Raw genomic sequence first — 17947 nt, 5'->3', positions numbered from 1 at the left:
CTAAGTGGCTGTGCTGTAGAGGCCAGGCCAGACACCTAACGAGCAGCTCCGAACTCCTCCCCATCCACCCCCAATGCACACGCCAAAGATAGAGATTCCCTGGTGGTCAGTCTCAGTCCCCTCCTGGTTCTTGCCCACCTCCCCCGAAACCCTCCACCCCCCGCTAGATAAATACTTATGGCATGAATCGCACTCTCCCAGGGTAACCAGGACCCTCACCGCCTAGGCTGTTAGGGCTCCTCCCACCCTAATTGGCACTAGTAAACAAACACAGTTCGGCTTCACGCGTAGAGAATGCAGAGACCCAAACCCAGGTCCGGGTCACTCTCCTCCTCTGCCTAGCCCGGGGATGGTCCGCCCCCAACCCCAGGGACTGTAGAAGTCGCGCATGCGCCTGGCCAGGCGGACACTCTGAGGGAGGGGAAGACGACGGTGGGGGCGGAGTCAGGTGCGCACGTTGGTGCCACCTACTTACGTCGGGTATAAAGCCCCTCCCGTTGGCCATCTACCCCCAGTCTGCGAAGGCCCGCACGCAGCATCGAGATGTCGTCGAAGTCGACCATGATTCTGGGTTACTGGGATATTCGCGGGGTGAGTGCCGTCTCAATTGCCAAGCCGCTCGGTCTGGTAGACGGACGCGGAGGTGGCCGGGGGCTCACGGTCAGTGGTCTCCGAGAGAAGGGGGGGTTCTACTCGGGGGCCAAACCTCCTACGCCGCGACGCTTAACGCTGCGCGGCCGGCCCCAGCCGAGCTCCCGGGCCGCGGAGGCCGACCCCTGCCCCGCCTCTGGACACGCTGGCCTGGGGGAGAGGGGCTGAGGGCAGCAAGCCCAACGGAGTAGGTCTCAGGAGCCGCTTAACTACCCCCTCGGCGGGATGCAGCGTCTGGGCAACCCTGGGCCGGAAGGGGGCGGGGCATTGGCGGGCGGGGTTTGGGGGTGCCGTTGGGAGCTGTGCAGGTGCTGACTGGGAGCTTTTTTACTCCCCAGCTGGCGCATGCCATCCGTATGCTCCTGGAGTTCACGGATACAGCCTATGAAGAGAAAAGATACACGTGCGGGGAAGGTAATGCCCCTCTGGGTGCCAGTGCGACGCCGCGCTAAGCCGAGCAGGCCCTCCAACTGTCCCTGTCTTCTTCTGCCCTGAGGGTGGCATCACGACGAGGTCGGGTGGGACTTCTGCCCCAATCACCTGGGAGCTCTCTGCTGTGTACATTGTGGGGAGAGAGCTGGGGATTCTCCCTCTGCCATAGCCCAACCCTGTCTTAACACTTTATGAGTAATGGTTAAGCTTTGGGGGCCTAGGTATGTGAGGTATTGGAATTAGGGTGTGTCTTTAGATCTTTCCACTCTCCTCAGGTCGGATATTAAGGAGGTTGGATACCACTTCATTCTCTCTCTTACAGCTCCTGACTATGATAAAAGCCAGTGGCTGGATATGAAATTCAAACTAGACCTGGACTTTCCTAACGTAGGTGGCTTTAGGAGAAGAGGGTACAGAAGGGAAGGCCTTCAAGTATATCCTTGCTCCTTTCCTCTCTATTCTAGGGGGATCTAGAATATGGGCTCTTAACCTGGATAGAATAGATAGAATTCAGGGGTCCTTGAACTTGGATGGAGAAAAAATTACATTTTCATTTCCACTAACTACTAACTAAAAGTTAACAATTCCTTCTGATGTGAGTATAGGCAATCAGTGACCTTGATTATTAGCCATGCCTGTGACTTTGTCACTAGTAGAAAATGGATATTTTTGTATTATATTAATGTGTTGCAGATATTATAAATATTATTTGTACTTATCATAATTTGAAAGTATGATAGTTATTACCTCTCGTTATTTAATGCATTCATAGACACATATTGCTCTTACAATTTTGTTCTTTTAATATTATATAAATCGTGTAAATATATGTAATTTGCTTTATGCATTTAAAAACCTTATTCTAAGAAGGGGTCCAGAGCTTCCCAGGTGGCGCAGTGGTTAAGAATCTGCCTGTCAATGCAGGGGACATGGGTTCAAGCCCTGGTCTGGGAAGAGCCCACATGCCACGGAGCAACTAAGCCCGTGGGCCACAACTACTGAGCCTGTGCTCTAGAGCCCATGTGCCACAACTACCGAAGTCCGCATGCCTAGAGCCCGTGCTCCACAACAAGAGAAGCCACCGCAATGAGAAGCCCACACACTGCAACGAAGAGTAGCCCCCACTAGACACAACTAAGGGAAACCCGCATGCAGCAACGAAGACCCAATGCAGCCAAAAATAAATAATTAAAAAAAAAAAAAAAGAAAGTGTCATGGCTTGCACATACGCATACACACTCACACACACACACACACACACACAGATTAAGCACCCCTGTCTAGAATCAGGTGCAGACCCAGTTACTAACTTTTACTTACTCTCTTCTTTCTCCTGACACAGCATCTTCTCCCTACTGTTCACTTCCCTGCAAGTCTTATCTTTCAGGAGAGAGAGGCAGGTAGGCAAGAGAGAGTCGGGTGGTTCATTTGGCCTGTCCTTTTCCTTCCAGCTGCCCTATCTCATGGACGGTAAGAACAAGATCACCCAGAGCAACGCCATCTTGCGCTATATCGCCCGCAAGCACAATATGTGTGAGTGGGGTAGGGCTGGTGAGGTGAGGGCTGCTCACCTGGGGGTGGATAAGGCCAAATGACAGTTTGGCCTACAGGTGGTGAGACTGAAGAAGAAAAGATTCGAGTGGACATGATGGAGAACCAAATAATGGATTTTCGCATGCAACTGATACAACTCTGCTACAACCCTGACCACGTGAGTTTCCTTAGCAGGAAGGCATCAAGAAAAAGGAGCATTTAGGAACCCAAGGGTTAATTCTGCTCCATTCGCATACAGATGATGACAGCTATTCTCACTTTCCCTTTTACCTCTCTCCCAGGAAAAACTGAAGCCTCGGTACTTGGAACAGCTACCTGGACAACTGAAACAGTTCTCCTTGTTCCTGGGGAAATACTCATGGTTTGCAGGGGAAAAGGTAGGAAGAAAGGAAAAGGAGGGGATCCCTTTCTATCTCTGCAGGTGTTAATGAACTCCCAGACCTGATGATCTTATCATCCCTCTAGCTCACCTTTGTGGATTTCCTCACCTATGATGTGTTAGATCAGAACCATATCTTTGAGCCCAAGTGCCTGGATGAATTTCCAAATCTGAAGGCTTTCATGTGCCGTTTTGAGGTGATGCTCCCTGCACCTTTCTCTTACAAAAACAGACTCCCCCGGGCCCCGAGGGACCCCATTATGGTAGATTCTTGCCCAACACCAGCTTTTGCCTAAAGGGATCAAGGTTGGACACCTCTAAGCCTTTAAGTCTTGGGAAGGCCCTGGCTTCTATACCTTGAAGGCACTGTCTACAAGAAATGGCAGGGGTGAGGGGCTTGGGGGGTGGAGTCAGGCAGCATGTGAGTGTTGCTGTTTTGGAATGGGTCTTTTGGCTGGGTTAGAGTCTTTATAAGGTTTGGTGTGCTTTCCCTTCAGGCCTTGGAGAAAATAGCTGCCTACATGCAGTCTGACCGCTTCCTTAAGATGCCCATCAACAACAAGATGGCCCAGTGGGGCAACAAGAGAATATGCTGAGCAGGAGGCATACTTGCACTGCTTGTTTTGTTCCATCCTGTCCCTAGGGGACCTGTACTTTCTCTTCTCTGCTCTTTTCAATAAATAGCACTGAGGCTACTGGTGTCCAGCTGGATGTCTCTCGGGAGTAAAGGCCAAAGGAGAGTAAGGACATGTTATTTCAATCACTGCAACGTTGACATTCACCCACCCCACACCTGAGTTTAAGGACTAGAGGTTCTTGCCCAGCCCTTCAGAGTACTAGAAATAAAGGTGAGATTGCACAGCTGTAGGTGACAAGTGTGTTAAATGAGACTAGAGCCCCTGTGAAGACCTGGTGAAGATAAGTAAAACTGTGTGGTACTATGAACTCAACAGAACTGGAGTTCAGAAACAGACCCTTATATATGTGATAGAGATGATATTTCAAACTGGTAGACTAACCAATATATAGGAGTGGGACAGTTACTTAACAATTAAAAATAATAGGCCCTGGGCTTCCCTGGTGGCGCAGTGGTTAAGAATCCGCCTGCCAATGCAGGGGACACAGGTTCGAGCCCTGGTCCAGGAAGATCCCACATTCTGCGGAGCAACTAAGCCCGTGTACCACAACTACTGAGCTCACACGCTGCATCTACTGAAGCCCGTGCGTTCTAGAGCCTGTGCTCCGCAATAAGAGAAGCCACCGCAATGAGAAGCCTGCGCACCGCAACAAAGAGTAGCCCCCGCTCGCCACAACTAGAGAAAGGTCGCATGCAGCAACAAAGACCCAACACAGCCAAAAATAATTAATAAATAAAAATAAATAAATGTATTAAAAATAATAGTAATAGACCCATACTTCATACCATTCACTAAAATTAAGTCATCTGGAGTTTAAGGCCCAATGTTAAATACAAAGCTCTAGAAGTATTAATGAAAACGTATGACTGTTTGTGATCATAGGGTAGGAAACATTTCTCTAAGACATTTTAAAAAGCTGTAAAGGGAAAGATTTACAAATTCAACATTATTCCACATAAAAATTTTTTGGGACAAAATGAAATGACAAGTGAGATAAAGGACCAGTATAGAGACTATATAAAGAACTCAAATCATTAAGGCAACTCAGGTTTTTTTTTTTTTAATTGAATATAGTTCCCTATGCTATACAGTAAGTCCTTACTGTTTATTTTATATATACTAGTGAGTGTCTTAATCCCAAACTCCTAATTTATCCCCTGCCACCGCCTTTCCCCTTTGGTAACCATAAGTTTATTTTCTATGTCTGTGAGTCTGTTTCTGTTTTGTAAATATGTTCATTTGTATCTTTTTTAGATTCCACATGTAAATGATATATATGTCTTTGTCTGACTTACTTCACTTTGTATGATAATCTCTAGGTCCATCCATGTTGCTGCAAATGGTATTATTTCATTCTTTTTTATGGCTGAGTAATATTCTATTGTATCTATATTACCACATCTTCTTTATCCATTCATCTTTCAGTGGACATTTAGGTTGCTTCCATGTCTTAGCTGTTGTAAATAGTGCTGCTATGAACATTGGGGTGCATGTATCTTTTTGAATTAGAGTTTTCGTCTTTTCTGGTTATATGCCCAGGAGTGGGATTGCTGGATCATATGGTAACTTTATTTTTAGTTTTTTGAGGAACCTTCGTACTGTTCTTCATAGAGGCTGCACCAATTTACATTCCCACCTTCAGTGTAGGAGGGTTCCCTCTTCTCCACATCCTCGCCAGCATTTATTATTTGTAGACTTTTTGATGATGGCCATTATGACTGGTGTGAGGTGATAGCTCATTGTGGAGGCAAACTCCATTTTTTTTAAAAATGGACAAAAATCTATGAACAGATGATTTATGGAAATAGAAATATTGATGGCCAAAGAAAGTTTAAAAAATGTTTATAATCCAAGAAACTGCAAATTATACCAGTAAGAGGACCATTTTTCAGCTGAACAAATTTTTAAAGTTTGTGAAGTGTTGGCAAAGCTTGGGAAATTGATAAGGATTTCTTGCTGGTGAACTTGTGAATTGGTATAGCTACTTTGGAGGACAATTTGTCAATATCTTCTAAAACTCCAATCATATCCTGTGGCCCAACAAAGATGACCTTGCTTCCCCAAACCCAGTAAGGTAGAGTCTCCTGGGAAGAGGGACACTACAGTCCTATTTAATATAATCAAGGAAATGACATCCCATTACTTCTGCTGCAGTTTATTAGAAGAAATCATAGGTCCTGCCTACACTCGGGGAGAGGATTTCAGAAGATCGTGAGTACCAGAAGGTGGGATTATGAGGGCCATTTTAGAGTCTGTTCACCACAGGGAAGAGGCAAGGAAATGAGAAATTGGCCTTGCAGTCCCCTGAGAAAAGAATCCTGGGAAAAAGTGATGACAGAAGAGAGCACTATGGCAATTGTAAAGGAGAGCTTTTAAAAGCATAGGTCCATATTGCACCTGAATTCCAGATAGACTGTAGAAAAATCACATGTTCCAAATTTTTCTAGTTATTACGTTTGTTAGGGAAAATCCATTTAACGGTTATCCAAAACCAAGAAAGCAGAGAAGGTCACTGAGGAACAGATGCATTCCACAGGAGATGTGGCTCCCCCAGGTCCCAACTGCCCCTAACTCTAATTCTAAGACGGACAAGAAGAGAACACTCTCGCAGTGGTTGCCTTCAAGGAAAGGGAAGTGGACGCCCTATCATCCCAGAGGCACAGAGATCGCACAAGTGTGAAACTAGTAGACTAGTGATGGGTTTGTGCAAGTAGTATCAATAACTTTTTAAAACAAAAAACTCGTGATAGCTGAATTTGTTGGAGGAGTTCCCCAAAAAGTATTAAGGAAATTCATTTGTATTCATTGTTGAGCAATTGGATTGAGGCATTTCCAGTTCAGAAGGAAATAACTTAAGTGATTCAAGAAAAATTTGTAGAGTTATTTCATTGATGGGATGTGTGGAGTGAGGAACTCTGATGTGTATGGGCATGGATCTGCCTTTAAAGACAGTTTAAGGGCTTATGAAAACACCTGGACTTGGTACAGAAATTGCATTTTCCTTATCCTTCAGCTAGCTGCAGGACTAGGTGGCACAATGAGCCATGTGGGTACAAAGGGATTTAAGGAGTTCAGGTGGATGGTAGGGGAGAGGGAAGGAAGTGACATTTAGCCAGTGATTTTTCTAATGTGCAAGCTTGCTCATGTCACTCCCCTGCTTGAATATGGCTAATGGCTTCTTAGGCCTTAGGAAAAAGACAATCTCCCCCAGTTTACAAAATTCTTCATAATCGACCTCTGCTTCCTTTCCAGCTACATCTCTTGGCAGACGCCCGCCTCTTTCCCTGCCCTGGAGCACTGAATTCCCTAGACTCTAGAGTCAGGCTACCTGGGTTCGGGTCCTGGCTCTGCTACAGTAAACTCTGGCCTCCTGTGCCTCTGTACCTTCTCTGACAAATGAACCCTCCCTCACTGGGACCTTGTAAGGAGTAAGCCAGTGTTTTTAAAACATTTGGAATGGATGGATGCTATATAAATTTATAAATATAAATTATCCAGAAGCACCATGTTCTCTTTTATCTTCACGCTTTTGGACTTGCTGTGCCCCCCGCCTGGAATGCTTTTGCTCTGGCCAACTAAGCCTGCCTAATGCCTATTCATTGTGTAAGGTAAGCTGAGAAGCCCCTGCCTAGAGGAGCCACAGCTGATAACCCTTGTGGGAAGCATTAGTGATGGTCACCAAAGATTTCTGATTGTTTTCCTTTTAGGGAAGCTTCATTACCCTCTTGAATTTACGTGTAACATTCTGACTTGCTTTGGCCAATTAAATGCAGTGGAAATTACACACGTTTTCCAGGCAGAAGCTTTAAAAGCCAGTGTGGGGGTGGCCGTATCTGCTTCCGACTGCTGTCACGACTGAGAGCAGGTGCCAAGCAGAAGCCTCCATCAGTTTGGGTCTCTGACCACGAAAACCAGGGCCTGTTGACCACAGCGGACGTGAAGCATAAGCAAGAAATAAATATGCATTAAGCCACTGGGGTGTGGTTTATCCTGCCTGACATTCCTCCACGTCCCCACAGCTAATTTAAATGCACTGACTTTTAAAATCCCTGTTCCTATAGGATATTCAGTGTTCTCCTCCATCAGCACTTTCCACACTGAACTCTAATTGCTGGTTTAAATGTCTGTCTCTGCTGCTAAACTATACGTTGCCTGAGAGCAGGGACTGTGACTTAAGCCAATTTTTTTTTTTAATTTGGAGCTTGTATAGAGCCTGACACAAAGCAGACACAACAATGCATTGATTCCCTTCCTTCTAATGAGAATGGAAGGAGAAAAGAAGAGCTTGCTTCAGAAAAGTGCTTCATGCTCTCAAGGAGCTTTAAAAATTTCTCTCTGTTCTGGTTGGGAGACAACACGAAATGCCCTGTTCTTGAAGCAGATGGCCGAAGTGCTTGGAGTCAGCACAGAAGTTCAGGTTTAGGGAGGTCCTGGGGATCAGCAAAGAACTCTGAGTCTGGAGGGTGGGTGATGAGATTTCGTGGTCTGCCATGCTCCTTGCTTAGGCCAAATTGTAATGAAACATTGCTGAGGACCAACAGGCATGAGCTCTTAGTGTTTTTTGGGGATTTTCAATAGAAATAACTATAGGTGCTTCACACGTGAGATTTAAATCCAGAAGAAAAGGTTATATAGATGTGAGTATGTTTGAATTTCAAAGGAATAGGTGCTGCAGTGCAGAGGACACATGGAGACCCAGGGCCAACCTGAGGTTACTGTCATTAGAGCGGGTGTTTACAGTGGTGGCGAGGGGTGGGAATAGAATAAACAGGATAATGTTCATGCTGTGTGAGAAGTTGGAGGGAAAATGAGAGATCTGTATCTTCTGTGGTGTAATGTTTCCAACTGTATTAACATTTTTTTTTTGAACTGTGACTGAAACCATATCTGCTTCCTTCCAAAATTATGTTTAAAATGGGAAGAAAAGTAGAAGAATGTAGGAAATGCAGAGTGGCTGTTGGGCCTTTTAGGCAGGACTATGCTTTTTCAGGGAGTGTGGCTACCCCACCAAGGGGAGTCTGGGAAAAGCCAGATCTGATTAAATAGGAAAAGGACAATGGGCATGTTCTGGAATCCACCAGGACTGGACCCTCTTCTTTGCTTCCAAGTCTTGAGTTACCATGTAGAGCAGGCTGGTCTCTGTGTCTGTCATCAATCAGGTGGTAGACTAATAAAGTGGGACGATCGTGAATCTGGAAGTGGGGTCACCAGAGGGATGGACACAAGAGCCGATCCAGGGAGTAATTTTAGTTTGCAGGTATCAATGTTTAGTATAAAAGCCTTATTATGCAGCATCTCTTTGGAATCCTCTCACCAAAGAAGGGCATCCTATAAGCATTGTAGATAAATGCAAAACAGCTTATCTGCAAATCTGAGTGCAGGCTGTTTTCTATTAAATTATAGAGCTCGCTTAATTTTCCCTGTTTTACACCTCCCATTCACTTACTATTTCATATGGGATGAACTGGAAGTCACTGACATTATGCTTTAGTCTGTCATTTTCAAAATATCAATCTGAATGTCACCCCGAGATGCCAAACTTGGAACTGGATGCAGTAGTTGATGACACTTTGGGTGGTTCCTGTTTTGGGTGAAAGAGGGTGCACGTGTTTTTGTTGGTACAGGGATGGTTGCATGAGTGTCTTGTGGTGGCTGTAGGGATGATTGTTTGGAAATGCACGTGATTGTTTGGAAATGCACGTTATGTTTCTGTTAGGCATCTATCCTCTGCATCTTTTAAACATCATTCTTATAGGTGGGGAATTTCTCACATTATAGGTCCCACCTCCCCAAGGTAAAAGATTGCTAGTTGACACTCGATATCCCATCTCCCCATCTTCTGTTGTCACAGAAGCTCCACTTCTGCTGGGCATGTTACTTCCCAGGTGGAAGACATCATTTCCAAAATGATTAAGTTCTAGCCAATGAGATATAAATAGAAGTGTTATATGTTACTTCCAGGAAGTTTCTTTAAGAAGGAAAGAACAAGCCCCATTCCTCTTTCTCCCTCCTGCTGTCTGGAACACAGATGTGACAGGGCTTTAGCAGCCGTTTTGTGTCTATGAGGTGACAGAGAGAATGGAAAACACCTGCTGAGGATGATGAAGCATAAAGTTAAGAAACTAAGTCATTAAACCTACTATGGGGCTTCCCTGGTGGCGCAGTGCTTAAGAATCCGCATGCCAATGCAGGGGAGACAGGTTCGAGCCCTGGTCCGGGAAGATCCCACGTGCCACAGAGCAATTAAGCCCGTGCGCCACAACTACTGAGCCTGTGCTCTAGAGCCCGCAAGCCACAACTACTGAGCCTGAGTGCCACAACTACTGAAGCCCGTGCGCCTAGAGCCCGTGCTCCGCAACAAGAGATGCCACCACAATGAGAAGCCCACGCACCGCAACGAAGAGTAGCCCCCGCTCGCCGCAACTAGAGAAAGCCCGCGTGCAGCAACGAAGACCCAACACAGCCAAAAATAAATTTATTAAAAAAAACAAAAAACAAAAAAAATCCTACCATGAAGCCAACATTCCCAGTGCTTAACTATCTACCTCCAGATCTTTTTTCACATGAGAAATAAACTTCTGTCCTATTTAAGCCACTGTTATTATTTAGTTATATACAGGAGAACTTAACCCTAACTAATTCACTTGCTCTTCCAGCCTCCCTTGTGGCTGAGGCATGGGCCTGTGACCCAGGCTCTGTTAACTGCACACGGTGGTACGGGACCTCAGTTCCAAAGAGGCAGGCCCTGAGAATTTATCTGGCACGGGTAGTGGTGGAGGGATCAGGATTTTGGAGGCATCAGTAGTGACACATTCGCCTCCAGTGCCACATGTCAGGGTTAGGAGCCCCAGTGTCTGTGCCCAGCAATGGCTGTGGGGTTGTCTCTAGGACAGTCCCACTTGTGGTTAGGCACACTTCCTAGCTACCCAGCTTCCAATGCCAACTCCTTGGCCCTCCCAGGGATTCAGTGAGCTACCTGATATCTCTAAAAAATTATTTTCCTGTTTCAGCAACAAGGAACACTAAAGGATATGCCACTCCCCTTAGGTCTATCTGAAGATAAACATCTTATCTTTAGTACCTTAGTCTCTATCCTACCTGCTGGAAACCACTAGCTTAAACCCAAGGTTTCTCCTTGTCTTGAGTTTAACCTTTAATCCTCACTCTCCTGGGTGTGGGAGAGACTGCAACTGTCCACCAAATCTATTCTTCTGTTGAAATATGTGTCTACCCTTGTGACTAGGTAAAGCCACACAACTGATCACAAATGGAATGTGATCAGCTGTGATGTTTGCAACTTCTGCCTCACTTGTATAATGGGAAGTTGCTTCCTTGGGTTTGCTCTATTTTCTTTCCCATACTCATGATATAGCTGCAACCAAGGAAATGAGGAAGCAGCCTTACGAATGGCAGAGCCACAGGATGGAAGGAGCCTGAGTTCCTGAATAACTTCATGGAGCAAAACTGCCTCAACAGCCTGGACTATTCCCCATGGGACATGAAGGAAGACTAAGCTTCCATTTCCTGTAGGCTGCTGGCTTGGGGTCTCTATCAGCTTCATCTTTCTCTGCTGATACAATGATAATGGAGGAATACTAGGCATGGAACTTGTAATTAACAGCAGGTAATTACAGGTCAATGCAGGAGACCCCAATGCAGGCAGCCATGTTCTCAGAATGTGTCTTGTTTTCTCGTTCTAGAGGGAAAGGTGCACATTGAATGGTGTAGGAGCACTGCCATGAGGTGCCAAAGAATCCCAGGTCTTGAGAACTCTGCCAGATCCCAACCACAAGAAAATTCATCTTTTTTGGTTGCCTCAGTTTGAAGTACATACGTTCTACTGCTTCTACCCCAGGCTTTAAAATGTATGTCTTTACCTTTTATAATTTTGACCACAATGATTAGAAAAACTTCATTTGCAACTGACTTCATTATCACATATTCCCTCTTTTTTATGGATTGAGTTATTTTGCTCCTTTTTTCCTTGATAATCACCTTTTACATTTCAAATCTAAGATTTAAGCTTTAATGTAGCTATGCCCTTTTAACTTGAGCTTCTAAATCATGAGTCAGGAAACTAAGGCCGCCTGTTTTTGAAGTTCTATTGGAATACAGCTCCATCCATTCATTTATGTATTGTCTATGGCTGCTAAGGGGACCAATTGTCGCAGAGACCATATGACCCGCAAAGCCAAAAACATTTACTGACTTATCTTACCAGTTTCATTAACTTTTAGCTCTATTAGACTTTTTTTTCTTCATGTCAGATTTATTTTTGATCTGGGCATTTTTTCCCCGCTCTCTCATGTCTTTTTTTAAAACTTGAAGTATAGTTGATTTACGGTGTTTTGTTAGTTTCAGGTGTTCAGCAAAGTGATTCAATTATACACAAACACACATTCTTTTTTTTCAATTCTTTTCCATTATAGGTTATAAAAAGATATTGAATATAGTTCCCTGTGCTATACAGTAGGTCCTTGTTGTTTATCTATTTTATATACGTAGTGTGTATCTGTTAATCCCAAACTCCCTAATTTATCCCTCCCTGCCCCCACCCTTACCCCTTTGGTAACCATAAGTTTGTTTTCTATGCCTGCGTGTCTGTTTCTCTTTTGTAAATAAGTTCATTTGTATCATTTTTTAGATTCCACATATAAGTGATATGTGGTATTTATCTTTCCCTGTCTTACTTCACTTAGTATGATAATCTCTAGGTCCATCCACGTTGCTGAAAGTGACATTATTTCCTATTTTATGGCTCAGTAATATTCCACTGTGTGTGTGTGCGTGTGTGTGTGTGTGTGTCACATCTTCTTTATCCATTCATCTGTTGGTGGACATTTAAGTTGCTTTCATATCTTGGCTGTTGTAAATAGTGCTGCTATGAATATTGGGGTGCATGTATCTTTTTGAATTAGAGCTTTCATCTTTTCTGGATATATGCCCAGGAGTGGGATTGCTGGATCATATGGTAGCTCTATTTTTAGATTTTTAAGGAACCTGCATGCTGTTCTCCATAGAGGCTGCACCAATTTACATTCACAACAACAGTGTAGGAGGGTTTCCTTCTCTCCACACCCTCTCAAGCACTTAATATTTGTAGATTTTTTTGATAGTGGGCATTCTGACTGGTGTGAGATGATACCTTATTGCAGTTTTGATTTCCATTTCTCTAATAATTAGTGATGTTGAACATTTTTTCATATGCCTATTGGCCATCTGTATGTCTTCTTTGGAGAAATATCTACTTAGGTCTTCTGCCCATTTTTTAATGGGGTTGTTTGTTTTTTTATATTGAGCTGTATGAGCTATTTGTATATTTTGGAAATTAATCCCTTGTCAGTCTCATCGTTTGCAAATATTTTCTCCCCTCCCATAGGTTGTCTTTTCATTTTGTTTATGGTTTCCTCTGCTGTGCAAAAGCTTTTAAGTTTAATTAGGTCCCATTTGTTTATTTTTTCTTTTGTTTCTTTTACTCTAGGAGATTGATCCAAAAAGTATTGCTGCAATTTACGTCAAAAAGTGTTCTGCCTATGTTTTCTTCTAAGAGTTTTATAATATCTGGTTTTGTATTTATGTCTTTAATCCATTTTGAGTTTACTTTTATATATAGTGTTAGAGAATGTTCTAATTTTATTTTTACGTGGAGCTGTCCAGTTTTCCTGGCACCACTTATTGAAGAGACTGTCTTTTCTCCTTTGTATATTCTTGCCTCCTTTGTCATAGATTAATTGACCATAAGTGGTTTATTTCTGGGCTCTCTATCCTGTTCCATTGATCTGTGTTTTTGTGCCAGTACCACACTGTTTTGATTACTGTAGCTTTGTAGTATAATCTGAAGTCAGGGAGCCTGATTCCTCCAGCTCCATTCTTCTTTCTCAATATTGTTTTGGCTTTTTGGGGTCTTTTGTGTTTCCATACCAATTTAAAAATTTTTTGTTCCAGTTCTGTCCAACGTGCCATTGATTATTTGATAGGGATTGCATTGAATCTGTAGCTTGCCATGGGTAGTATGATCATTTTAACAGTATTGATTCTTCTAATCCAAGAACACGGCATATCTTTCCATCCATTTGTGTCATCTTCAGTTTCTTCCATCAGTGTCTTATAGTTTTTGGAGTCCAGGTCTTTTGCCTCCTTAGGCAGGTTTATTCCTAGGTATTTTATTCTTTTCTATGTGATGGTAAGTGAGATTGTTTCCTTAATTTCTCTTTCTGATTATTGTTAGTGTATAGAAATGCAAGCAATTTCTGTGTATTAATTTTGTATCCTGCAACTTTACCAAATTCATTGATGAGCCCTACTAGCTTTCTGGTGGTGTCTTTAGGATTTTCTATGTATAGTATCATGTAATCTGCAAACAGTGAAAGTTTTACTTCTTCCTTTCCAATTTGGATTCCTTTTATTTCTTTTTCTTGTCTGATTGCTGTGGTTAGGACTTCCAAAACTGTGTTGAATAAAAGTGGCGAGAGTGGGCATCCTTGTCTTGTTCCTGATCTTAGAGGGCATGCTTTCAGCTTTTCATCATTGAGTATGATGTTAGCTGTGGGTTTGTCATATATGGCCTTTATTATGTTGGGGTATGTTCCCTCTGTGCCCACTTTCTGGAGAATTTTTACCATAAATGGATGTTGAATTTTATCAAAAGCTTTTTCTTCATCTATTGAGATGGTCATATGGCCTTCAGTTGGTTAATGTGGTGTATCACATTAATTGATTTGCAGATATTGAAATATCCTTGTATCCCTGGGGTAAATCCCACTTTTTCATGGTGTGTGACCCTTTTAATGTATTATTGGATTCAGATTGATAGTATTTTATTGAGAATTTTTGCATCTATGTTCATCAGTGATATTAGCCTGTTATTTTCTTTCTTTGTGATGTTTTTGGTTTTGGCATCAGGGTGATGGTGGCCTCATAGAAAGAGTTCAGAAATGTTCCTTCCTCTGCAATTTTTTGGAATAGTTTCAGAAAGATAGGTGTTAAGTCTTCTATAAATGTTTAGTATAAAAAAACCTGCATTTTACTCTCCTCCCCTCACAATTACTGTTTTCAATATCATATATTTTACATCTAATTGTTTTGTGTACCTCTTATAACTGCTTATTGTGGATACAAATGATTTTATTATTTTTGTCTTTAACCTCCCTACTAGCCTTGCGTATGGATGATTTCCTACCTTTACCATATGTTTGCCTTTATCAGTGAGCTTTTTCATTTCATAATTTTCATGTTTCTATTTGTGGCCTTTTTTCACCTAGAGAAGTTTCCTTTAACAATTGTTGTAAAGCTGGTTTGGTGGTGCTGAATTCTTTTAGCTTTTGCTTGTCTTAAAGCTTTTGATTTCTCCATCAAATCTGAACAAGAGCCTTGCTGGGTAGAGTATTTTTGGTTGTAGGTTTTTCCCTTTCATCAGTTTAAATATATCATTCTACTCCCTTCTGGCCTGCAGAGTTTCTGCTGAAAAATCAGCTGATAGGCTTATGGGAGTTCCCTTGCATGTTATCTGTTACTTTTACTCTTGCTGCTTTTAATATTCCCTCTTTATCTTTAATTTTTGTCATTTTGATTACAGTGTGTCTTGGTGTGTTTGTCTTTGGCTTAATCCTGTATGGGACTCCCTGTGCTTCCTGGACTTGGGTAAATGTTTCCTTTCCCAGGTTAGGGAAGTTTTCAGCTATTATCTCTTCAAATATTTTCTCAGGTCCTTTCTCTCTCTCTCTTCTCCTTCTGGGTCCCCTATAATGCACATATTAGTGTGCTTGATGTTGTCCCAGAGGTCTCTTAAACTGTCCTCATTTCTTTTCTTTCTTTTTTGTGTTCAGTGGCAGTGATTTACACTACTCTGTCTTCCAGCTCACTGATCCATTCTTCTGTATCATTTAGACTACTATTGATTCCTTCTAGTGTATTTTTCATTTCAGTTATGGTATTCTTCATCTCTGTTTGGTTGTCCTTTATATTTTCTAACTCTTTGTTAACAAATTCTAACTTCTCACTCTGTACATCCAGTCTCCTCCTGGAGAGAATGATATCTTTACTTAGTTCTTCTGAGGTTTTATCTCATTCTTCCATCTGTAACATATCCCTGTGTCACCTCATTTTGTCTAAGTTGCTCTTTGTATTTTTATGTATGTGGTAGGTTAGTTACATTTCTCAAACTTGGAGAAGTGGCCTTCTGCAGGAGATGTCCTATGCATCCCAGCAGTGCCCTCCTCTCTCATCATCCAAGCTATATGCTCTAGGGGTTCCCCCTAAGATGGCTGCATGGGTCCTTTTGTTGTGTCAGGCTATGTGGGTGGTCTAGTAGGCTTGGTTGTTGCCAGGTCCTGCCTTATGCAGATGCTCCAACTGCAGTTTAGCAGAGCCTGGCCATGAGGCAGCTGGTTACAGAAGCCTAGGGGGCCAAGGAGCTAGTGCTGTCTCACTGATTGGTAGAGCCAAGTTTCTGAAGACTCCAGGGCTGTTGCCAGATCCTGGGGTTAGTGCCAGACTACTGGCAGGCAGAGCTGGTTCCTGGAGTCTGCCTGCAGGGCCCAGGGGTTCAAGACCTCATTTCAGATCATTGGGGTGGGGGTGGGAGCAGTTCCTGATACAGTTGGGTATGGGGTCCAGGGTGTCCTGAAGGTTGCATTGGCTGGCTAGTGGGCAGGGCCAGGGCCCAGCTGGTCCCAAGGTAGGGTATGGGCTGCTATTGGTGGATTCTGTGTGCAGGATGCAAGATCATAGTTTTCTTGATTCTGGTGTCTACCCCCTGATAGATGGAGCTGGTCTAGAGGCTAGTGCAGACTTCCTGCCAGGAAGGGTTGGTGCCTGCCCACTGGTGGGTGGAGCTGAGTCTTGGCCTTCCGCTGGGCAGGGCCACATCTAGGGGCGTGTCTAGAGGTGGCTGTGGGCTCAGGAGTCTTTAGGAAGCCTGTCTGCTGATGGACGGAACACTGCCCCTGCTTAGTTAGTTGTTTGGACTGAGGCATCCCAGCACTGGTGCCTACAGGCTGTTGGTGGGGGGCCAGGGCTTGGTACTACTGAGCTAAGATGGCAGCAACCAACAGGAGTGTTTACTTTGGTTGAATGTTCCTAAATATGTCTGCCACTAGTATCTGTGTCCCCAGGGTAAGCCACAGCCACCCCCCACCTCTCCAGGAGGCTCTGCAAGACCAGCAGGTAGGTCTGGCTCAGGATCCTATCAAATTACTGCTTTTGCTCTGGGTCCCAGTATGTGTGATATTTTGTGTGCACCCTTTAATTCTTCTAGGTCTTTATTAAACATTTCTTGCAGCTTCTCGACCCTTGCCTCCATTCTTTTTCTGAGATCCTGGATCATCTTCACTATCATTATTCTGAATTCTTTTTCCAGAAGGTTGCCTATCTCTACTTCACTTAGTTGTTTTTCTGGGGTTTTATCTTGTTCCTTCATCTGGGACATATTCTTCTGCCATTTCATTTTGTCTAACTTTGTGTGATTGTGGTTTCCATTCCACAGGCTGCAGGACTGTAGTTCTTCTTGCTTCTGCTCTGTATTTCTTTCTTGAGATTCCTTTCAAAACAGGTGAAATTTTCACACCCTGTGTCACCTTTCACTGTTTCTCAGAAATCACCGAGGTCTCTGTTCGCCCTCTTATCAGCTCCCTTGGTACTGACAGGCTCAGGCCTTTCTTGTCTTTCTGTGGTGTTGAGAAAACACAGGGGACAGCAGGGCTGAAAGACGACGGGCAGCTCCGGTCTCTGCTGAGTAGGGACGGTCAACCAGAAGGAGATCACAGCAGCAACTTTACCTGCTGCCAATCAGCCTTTTGCCTGATCCACATGCCCAATTTCTCCAGCCACATGATGGTCAGGATCCAGGGGTAAGCCAAGAACTTCTTGTAGTGCAGCCCAGCCCCTTGACGCGGCACAGACCACCTCCTAACTGTGCCCCTCGTTCTGGTCTAAGGGCTTGGTGCCTGTGATAGTGCAGGTCCCGAACTCTTTAGTTGGCTGAGGCCAGCACTTCAGGGGGTCCCTCCAGTTCATGTGCACCCTTTAAGAGTGAAATCTCTTTCCCCCTTCAGTTAATCCCCACTGGCCTTCAAAGCCAGATGCTCTGGGAGCTCATCTTCCCAGTGCTGAACCCCTAGACTGGGGAGCCTGATGCAGGGCTCAGAACTCTCACTCATGGTTTGCAAGCAGTTCCCTGACCCCAGCTACAGAGCCGTGCCACAGCTCTGGGGACCTCACACACCTCAGCCAGGTGAGCTAGAGCTCAAGGTGTCTACCACTACATCACATTTTAGGATATTAACTATTTAATAAT

General features: G+C 43.9%; 1 protein-coding gene across 2 annotated transcripts; it reads left to right on the top strand.

Moving 5' to 3' along the window:
- The first annotated feature begins 439 nt into the window (after positions 1-439).
- Positions 440-3711, top strand: LOC132368673 (glutathione S-transferase Mu 3). 2 transcript variants are annotated; one of them, XM_059927394.1, is made up of 8 exons: positions 440-591; positions 990-1065; positions 1406-1470; positions 2535-2616; positions 2694-2794; positions 2919-3014; positions 3103-3213; positions 3514-3711. In XM_059927394.1, exons 1-8 carry the CDS (start codon positions 544-546, stop codon positions 3610-3612), a joined length of 678 nt encoding a protein of 225 aa, XP_059783377.1. In that variant the 5' UTR covers positions 440-543; the 3' UTR covers positions 3613-3711. The 2 variants fall into 2 exon arrangements, with proteins under 2 accessions (XP_059783377.1, XP_059783385.1); XM_059927402.1 differs by lacking the exon at positions 1406-1470 and having other exon boundaries at positions 583-591.
- The last annotated feature ends 14236 nt before the right edge of the window (positions 3712-17947 follow it).

Source organism: Balaenoptera ricei, chromosome 1 (genome assembly GCF_028023285.1).
Source record: "Balaenoptera ricei isolate mBalRic1 chromosome 1, mBalRic1.hap2, whole genome shotgun sequence".
Lineage (NCBI taxonomy): Eukaryota > Metazoa > Chordata > Mammalia > Artiodactyla > Balaenopteridae > Balaenoptera > Balaenoptera ricei.
Note: the sequence above shows the minus strand (reverse complement) of the source record. Positions and strands in the feature narration are given on the sequence as shown.